The 8,316-nt window shown below is 50.4% G+C and overlaps 1 protein-coding gene across 1 annotated transcript; it reads right to left on the bottom strand.

The window, feature by feature from the left end:
• Nucleotides 1-93: 93 nt before the first annotated feature.
• TRPT1 (tRNA phosphotransferase 1) lies at nt 94-8,231 on the bottom strand. The gene is made up of 7 exons (XM_083477757.1): nt 5,258-8,231; nt 4,687-4,768; nt 3,584-3,753; nt 2,919-3,093; nt 2,282-2,338; nt 1,188-1,298; nt 94-204 (listed from the first exon to the last, which is right to left on the bottom strand). The coding sequence occupies exons 1-7, from the start codon at nt 5,348-5,350 to the stop codon at nt 143-145; spliced, it is 750 nt and encodes a 249-aa protein (XP_083333883.1). The 5' UTR covers nt 5,351-8,231; the 3' UTR covers nt 94-142.
• Nucleotides 8,232-8,316: the final 85 nt, after the last annotated feature.

The raw sequence follows: 8,316 nt of genomic DNA, 5'->3' as shown, positions 1-8,316 counted from the left end.
TGTGGTCTGGCATGGAAATCAGTCGAGCGAATACAATCAGTATTTTGTTCACATCATCACTTCAAACAATATGTAATCAGTTGCTTTTTTAAAAAGTGTTTGGATAAGGCCTTTACATTGAAATGAATGTAAGTGACATAAATTACGTAGAGGTAGATGCATCCAGTGGCTCAGGATCAGGACAGTTGAGGGACAACACACACCCTGGGGGACAAAAAAAGCACATGGTGTGACTCCCCATAAAAACATTGAGCCCCAGTATATAGATTGCAGCCTCCACTCCTGATTTTTAGTTGCAAGGCATGTCACAGGAACATGAAACAAAAGTGGTCCTGAGGATGTACAAAGGCAATTGGGTTTAGTAGCTATAGTGCTAGGGACATCCAGATTCAACCCCAGCCATGAAGCTCACTGGGGGATTTTGGGCCAGTCATGTTCATTTGTGTTCTCTCTCTCTCTCTCTCTCTCGCTGACCTATGTCACAAGATTGTGAAGACAAAAGTGGGCGAGGGGAGAGAACTATGCATGCTGCTCTGAGCTACTTGGGGAAGGGTGGGAATCTTCTCCAATTTTGTATTTGCTTAGGGTTGTTGTCATGCAACTGTTTGCTTGGCTGCCAACAGGTGGTGCTGTAGCCTGCAGAGTGATGCTCGCCATCCGAGAGCTGCTGGCCCATTGCAGCTGCATTGGAGGCCCAAACAAGCTGTGGCAGAACAGTCCACAGCGGCTCCTCAGCAACCATCCTACTCTGGTGCTGCCACCGCCACTGCCCACCTCAGCAGCAGAGTGCAGGAAGGGAGGAAACAATCTGGAATTTTGACAGATGGACAAGGCAACCCCCTTGTCAATCATGTGAGATAGCAACTATGTCATGCACAAGTACTTGCGATTGCCAGGGCTTCCAGGGAGGTTTGGACTGGCGAGGGTTGTGGGTTTAGAGAACAACATGTGCAGGACTCTGGTTGTGATCTCAACCCAGAAAGGCAGCACTGCAGGCCTTGTGGGTTAGAGCAAGCTAGACCTGGAAGCTGCAACTAAATCCTTCACGAGATTTGTGTAAAATTCATTCATTCTCCCCCAAGCCCAACCAGCACCCCTCAAAAGTTCTGGGTTTTGCAGCAGCATGAATGGCAAGCTGCCCAAGCACTCCCGGGCCAGAGTGGCAAGAGGCAGGCTGCCCGACTCACGCCTAGGCTTGAGCTGTAGGGCCTCCATGAAGTAGCAGGGGAGCAGCAGCCCATTGGCATCGCCAGGAGTGAGGATCACTTCATTAGCCGAGCGGTAAAACTTGATTCCATCTGCAGAGAAGACATTTCACAGGTGAGAGGCCGTTAAGCCCAGAACCACTTCCTCACCCTGCCCTATAGCGTGGTGCGAGATGAATGACAGGCAAGTCTGGAGTCCATTCCAGAGAGGGCTTTGCTGGCTGGGAGGAAGGCCCCCTAGAATTTAGGATGCTTGGATTCCATTCACTTATTCAAGGTAGTTTTACACCACTCTTTGGATTAAAAAAAAGGCGCCCAGAATAGCAAACTTGCTTACAATGATAACTAGCAAGATTGCAAGCCTGAGGGCAAGGACTACCTAAAAGGCACAACACCAAAGGAAAAGCAATTGGGAGGGAGAAGGAGGAGGACAGCAAAATTGGACGCTAGTTCTGAATCACAACATTCTTACAAGAGTTCTTTCTGGCAGGGAGGGGAAGAAGCAGACTCCCTGCAGCTACACTTTCGTTGTATGATGGGTGGCAGCCAGGCTGGTCTCCGCCTTCCCATGTCATTCATCCTAGGGAGCAATTACATCAGCCTCCCAGTGTCCCTGGCCTCAGTGTGACACCCTTCAGCAACCCAGTCCCATTTCTTAACAACAAGGTGTTATGACAAGAACAGCCAGCACGGCAGCAGATTATGGGGCTATGGGAAATTTCAGTTAACTAATTGCTTCTCTGAAGGGACAGTGTTCATCTGATGAGGAGGGTACCCATTGGGTCTCTGTGTGAGGCCAGCAGTGGTCCCTCCCAGGGAGCTGCCCTATGGTGCCAGCCCCATTACAAACCCTCCTTTTGAGCAGGCAGCAAGCAAAGGGGTGGGGGATTGTGTTAGAGGGTTGCTTGTCCTATTCCTCCTTTGACCTACAGTAGAGGTAGGGGAGTCTGCAGCTCTCCAACTCCCATCAGACCCAGCCAGGATCGCCAACGGGCAGGGGTGCTTGGAGCTGGAGTCTAGCACCATAGGGAGAGACTGTGTACCACCCACACAGTCTCTAGTTCCTTTCCACTTACCTGCCAGAGCCTTGGCGACATCAATGACTATAGCCACGTCACAGTTGCTTCTCATTCCTAGAAAGGAAAAACAACACATTTAAGGGCCTCTGTCACCCACTCCCGTCGTGTCTCTTTAGCGGAGACAGTCCCTCTTTTTCTGATCTTTGCCGCAGAGTTACAATTCTCAGAATGGTTAAACAATCAATCTCTTTTCCTGGGGGGGGGGGGGGCCTCTGGGAATTGGAGCTCTGTGAGGGGAACGGGGTCTTCTAGCAGTGTGGAACAGCTATAACAAACCACATTTCCCAGAATGCTTTGGGAGAAGCCGTGACTGTTGAAAGTGGTGCAGTACTGCTTTAAATGTATTGTACAAATGGGTTCTAGGATGCAGGCCAAATCCAGAGGCCTGGCAGACCCGATAAGGCTTGTGGGTCAGAGCTTCCCTACTGCTGGTTAGACAATATTGTTCCAGATTGACCAATGGTCTGATGTGGTTTAAGGGAGCTTCCTGGGCAGAGAAGTCACCCAACCGGCCAGAGAAGGTCCTTAGTCAAAAATCTCAATTCACAGCCAGGTATTTTTTTCCCTCTACTTTGGGATGGGAGTTGAAGCACTGCAGGCCACAGATTTGCAACTCAAGGAACGGTATGCTCACCACTCCGGACAGCTCCATCCCCCGGCAAGCCTGGCGCTAAATGGATGTGCGTCCTTCCCATCCGCGAGAGGCCACTGCGGCAAATTCCTGGCCAGTGGCGCAGATAGGTGCCATGGGCCACAACCTCTGGGAAATCCCGTGGGTCCAGCAGTGGGATCAACTCCAGTTCAGACACCTGGTGTGTTCATGGAAGATTAATGGTCAGTTTATGAGGTTTTACCTGAGGGAGCCCACATACTTTCAAGTTTGCTGCCATAAGGAAGGGGCTAGCGGGGAGCCCTTTTCAGCCCAGGGGCCACATTCGCTTTGGGGCAACCTTCTGGGGGCCTCATGTCAGTGAAGGGCTGGGTTAGAGGTCAAAGTGAGCAGAGCAACAAATATAAATTATATCCTGGCATAGTAGGCTAGTTCCCATGCACCCTCACAAACACCCCTCTATATTCAGGGACTCATGAGTTCACAGGCAAAAACATTCAAAAATATAAAACAGGGCTGTCAAAAGTTTCAAGGGCCAGATACAGAGGCCTGGAAGGCCCAAGGTTCCCACTCTACAACTGATAAGGGCTAGAAACTCAGGCTAATACCACATTGGCATTTAGCATGGAATTGGAGCTCATTCCCGTTTTTGTTCCCATATGTGACAACTCCTTCACCCTTTTTCCCACCTGCAGCGAGTGCCCTTGATTGGCCCGGATCTGGAGATGCCCACTGGAAGGGTGAGGGCGTAGAGCAAAGCGCTGCTTTTCATTTGTCTCCACAACGCGCTGCACATCTTCCAGGGTCCAAGCCTTAAATTGTGGCAGGTGAAGAACCTCCTCCACATCCACAAAGCCATCTGCAGTTTGGGAAGAACAAAACGTTTAAGAACTCCCTTCTTTGACAGCACTGTCAAGCCAGCTAGCTGGACTGAGGTGAGAAAAGCGTGGCTAAAAATGTACAAAGCTTTTAAACAAATTCCCCACGACGTTAATAGTGAGAATGGAGCATAATGGAGGAACAGGTGCAATTTTTATTCAGGGCGGCGCCAAATGCTAGAGCAGCTCGAGAAACCAAAGGTAAATCCATCTTAAAAAGTTTAATTCAAGAGTGGGTAACCTCAGGCCCAGGGCCTGAATGTGGCCCTGCAGGTCCTTCTATGTGGCCCTCAGAACTCTCCCCAGGCTCTCTCTGTTTGGGGCTGACTGAAATGTGTCCTTGAACTCTGATAATGCCTCTCGCTTGTCAGAAAATAGCAGTGGGGTTGAGTGTATGTGTAGAAATGAGCCCCGTGTACAAGTGCAAAATGCACATTTACTGCTCCGCCCACATGTGCTTCTGGCCCCACCCACCACTGGCATGTGGCCCTCGGACGGTTGCCCGAAAGGAAATGCAGCCCTTGGGATGAACCAGGTTCCCCATTCCAGATTTAATTAAATTCTCTTCCCCTGCAACTTGGCTCTACTGCTCAAGTCACCTGTGCTCTGCAGGGAACTCCTCGCAAAAATTTCCTCCCTGCTCAGAGGGCCTGGCTTTGTCCCAAATTGATTCCAGTGGGTGGGTGGTTCATCTGAACAGGGCTTTAGGCAAGGTTTTCTTTAGAACCTGCTCCACCAATAACTGGCTTCCAGTTTAAAAAAATGACACATTTGAGGGTTGCCAGCTTTTCCTTTTGGCAGGGCTCTTCTGCCTTTAACTGTCCTGTGGCTGGCAGAACAGGAGCAGTGAAGGTTTTTTTTCTTTTCTTTTTCCCAGGCAGTGTTGTGGGGTGTGGAAGGGCAGAAACACTCACCAAGCCCCATCTGTAGCCCCAACTTCTCTGCCCCATGGCGCAGCACGTAAGAAAGAGCCTTGGAGAGGCGAACACCTGCATCCTGAAACAAAGTTTGGAGACAAACAGTGAGAGGGGCGAGTATTCACATTTTTTTTACATTTTATGCTCCCAATTTTCTGCAGAGAGCACAAGGAAACATACGTTGTGCGGATTCCCCCAACAACCCAGTAAAGTGAATTTCATGGTTGAGGAAGGAATTGAACCTGGGTCTCCTCAGCCCTAGCCTGGGGCAGGCGGTAGCCAATACTGTGCCCTGCAGATGCTGTTGGCCTCAGACACTGTTGCAGGCTGCAGTTATAGGAGAGGTGGAGGGCAGGGCCAATCCTGTCCTCCATAGACCCTCCTTTTCCAGGGCTCAAGTTGGCACAGGTGCAAAAATTTCACTAGAGGTTGCAAGGAAACGGGAGAAGTTGCCAGTCTTAGAATTCTCCCTTCTAAGAAGCTCTTTTATTCTATTTTTTAAAAGGAGTACAGGAAAATGGTCTCCTCCCAAGGTGGGCTAAAACTAACAAGGCTATTGTATTTTTACCTGATCTCTGTGTCTCCTTTGGTTTCCATGTTTTCTGCCTCTTCTGGGAGGATTTTGCAGACTTCCAAGAGCACCTGGTGCTTCTCCATCCATAGTGATGATGACTCAAAAATCCAAAAACCCCACGGGTAGCTGGCTGGGGGCGTTGAAACTACTGTACCTGTTTTCCAAAATCCTTATTTCCCCATGCCAGTTACTTACTGCAGCTTTCCCAGTTTTCTCTCTTCTCCCCTCTCTTTCCCAGGACTCCACTTCGGATCACAACACTGCCTCCCTCCCTAATTCCCCAAACGACACTCTCCCGAAGTGCGAGCGGCGCTCAGGAGGAAACCTTGACGTCCTTATAGTCAGCGAGCACGACGGACCGCACAGACTTCTGGGAGTTGTAGTTCCTACTCCCCACCTAAAAGCTGTTACTTGTATGGTCTCTTCTTCGACGGGCAAGAGACGCTGCTCAGTGGTAGGGCATCTGTTTTGCATGGGGCAGGTCCCAGGTTCAATCCCTGGCAATTCCCGGTCTGAAACGCTGCCAGCCAGTGCAGGCAATGTGGGAGCAGGATGGACCAAGGGTCGGACTCGTTATAAGGCATCTTAGAATTGTAGAGTTGGAAGGGACCCTGAGGGTCATCTAGTCCAACCCCCTGCAAAGCAGGAATCTTGCCCACAGCCTTCCCTGGGTGGGCTCGAACTACTAACCTTCTGGTTAAGAGCCAGATGCACTGACCCATCACACCACTGCCAGGTGCTTACCGCCGTCTCCTTGACCCTAGCGGCGTGCTCCTCTACTTGCTGCCATCTTTGTCCTGCTCAACTTTTTTGGGGTAGCCTAGGGGCGAGTGGAGGAATGCGCTGCCATTCATGGGCATACCATCAGGGTCAAGGAACAGGAGGTGGCAAACTGCTGGCAACAGTGAGCGCCTGGCAGTGGTGAGGGCCGAGGTGGGGCAAGCACAGGGGGTTTTGCCTCCAGCAGCAAAACATCCCTGGGCGCAGTCTGAAGTGTCTTCAAGGGCAGTCCCACGCACAGCGCATCACAGTAATCCATGCTGGAAGTTATCAGAGCATGGAGTCCTGCGGCCAAGTCACAGGAACCAGCCATAGTTTGGAAACTGTCCCTCGAGCCTCTGAGGCCACCTGAGCCTCAGGTGACACTGTCAGATCCAGGAGCACTCCCAAGCTACTGGAAGTTGCAATAAAGAACTGTTTTTGGAAGATTTCATTTCTCCAATGAGATTGTAGCGTGTGTGTGTGCGTGCGCGCGCACTTGTGTGTGCAATGAATGAGCATGCACAACTCAGTCCAGGAATAAAGGTGACCATGAGGTGGCACTGTCCACCTTCCTTTTCAGCCTCCTTTTGTGTGCTTTATCCTGCTTTTTACTACTGGCCTTTGGAAGGTCATTCCAAGGGTAAAGGAGCCTGAGACTGCAGGGAGGGAGCTCGTTTGCAGGGGGATGCCAACAAAGTGGAAGAAACTTTACCAGCTGCTGGGTACACACGTGCACTTTTCTGCTGTTTGATCTGCTAAAAGCCAACGATCATTTTCTTCCTTTCAATGGTATAGGGTTTTCATTCATTAATTAATATTAATTAATTTGTTCTCCTGTCTCTGTAGCTTTTCCCCTTTGTCATAAATTAACACCCAAGTTTGATCAACTTGTGGGAAGCAGCTGTGGTGTTGGCATCTCTTTGGGAAATGAGGCTGCTGCCATGATCACTTGCCACAGGCCCGGCAGGGGGGGGATCTGGGGGTGCCACTGCCCCTCTTCCAAATGAGCTCCTTTCCTGCGAGACTGCAGGGGAAGCAGGGGGCTGGTGTTGTGCCAGCCCTCCTTGCTCCGAGTCGCTCTGGCACTGTGCCACCTTTTCGCTTTTTTAAAGGTGAGCTGGGCCTTTTCTGTGTATTCTACTAAACGCCCCCTTGATCTGCACTGCCACCATAGGTAATTTTTTATCTGAACAAGTCAACAACCCTCGCGTAGCCAAGGAAGAGGCAAAGAGGCATGTGGCAGAATACAACTGGTTTATGAAAGAACGCTGAATGAGGACTTCAAGATGCCTCTGAGTACACAAGTATATGGTTTCAAATGTCCCAGTATCTTATCTGTCCCTTTATTACCTTTCTAACCAGGCCATTATTCTATTCTTATGCCACTCATCCAACCAACCCTGCTTCACATCCACCCCCAGCTCTTCCCTCTCTGATCTCCAGGCTCTAACTGACTCTCAACCGACTCCCTCCCAGCATTCAAACCACTCTTCAAACTCTCAGCCAATCATTGCTCACCATTCACTCTGGTGGAGGACACACTGTGTTCTTTCTGGGATAGTCTGTCCACCTTTGGTCCGCACCCTGCACTCAGCTCTCCCCTGTGGCTCCTAGAAGATGCCTAAAGGCGACAGGATCCACAACCCGGGAAACAACTTCCACTGTCCAGCTAAACCAGTCAAAGGTAGCTGATGGGTCTCAAGCCCCCAAGCATTGACTAATGGGGGTCCAACAGTCAAGAAGGCGGTTTCTGCACATGCTGTAGAAGGAAGTGAGGGCTGGATGGGTCTCGCCAACAGGGAAAGGTGAGCTTCTTTGTAGCAAACTCCTCCAAGGGGCAGTTCTCTTCCGAGAGCCTTCCCTTTCCCAAAGGGAGAGGGGGGCTTTGGGGGTCTCATTGTGTGTGAGGTGTCTGTGTGTCCAGCAAGCGAGGGGGAAAATATTGTGATAAGTGGAGTGTGTTGGATGGGGTGCAGTAGGCTGGGGTGGGTATTACCATGGGCTTAGTGGCCATGCCATATCCCCCCATCCCAGTGATTGCCCCATCCTGCCACAAGAAAGCAATGATTTTGGGGGAAGGGGGTCTCTCCTAGATGTCCCCAAGTCCAACTGTTGTCAACCTAGCAGGTGAGGCCTCTTATTTACTCCATAACCTGGATTTTATGCATATTATTGGGCAGGGATGGTGGATTTGGAGTTCTCTAATTCCATTATCAGCCGGATAAATATTGCTACGACCCTCTGACTTGGCAGTCCCATTAAGTCAGTTCTCTGCCTCTCATCCACAGAGT

Source organism: Podarcis liolepis (assembly GCF_965112155.1).
Source record: "Podarcis liolepis genome assembly, chromosome: 15".
Taxonomy (NCBI): domain Eukaryota; kingdom Metazoa; phylum Chordata; class Lepidosauria; order Squamata; family Lacertidae; genus Podarcis; species Podarcis liolepis.
The sequence above is the reverse complement of the archived record's forward strand: the minus strand, read 5'-3'. Positions and strand labels throughout refer to the sequence as shown.

What these genes read in the sequence shown, in the direction of transcription:
- TRPT1 (XM_083477757.1), bottom strand. Translation starts at nt 5,350, where the DNA reads ATGGATGGAGAAGCACCAGGTGCTCTTGGAAGTCTGCAAAATCCTCCC. An exon ending in AAAGGAGACACAGAGATCAG is followed by an intron (nt 4,769 to 5,257) that starts GTAAAAATACAA and finishes ACTTTGTTTCAG; the next exon opens with GATGCAGGTGTTCGCCTCTC. An exon ending in GGATGGAGCTGTCCGGAGTG is followed by an intron (nt 2,339 to 2,918) that starts GTGAGCATACCG and finishes TTTCCTTTCTAG; the next exon opens with GAATGAGAAGCAACTGTGAC.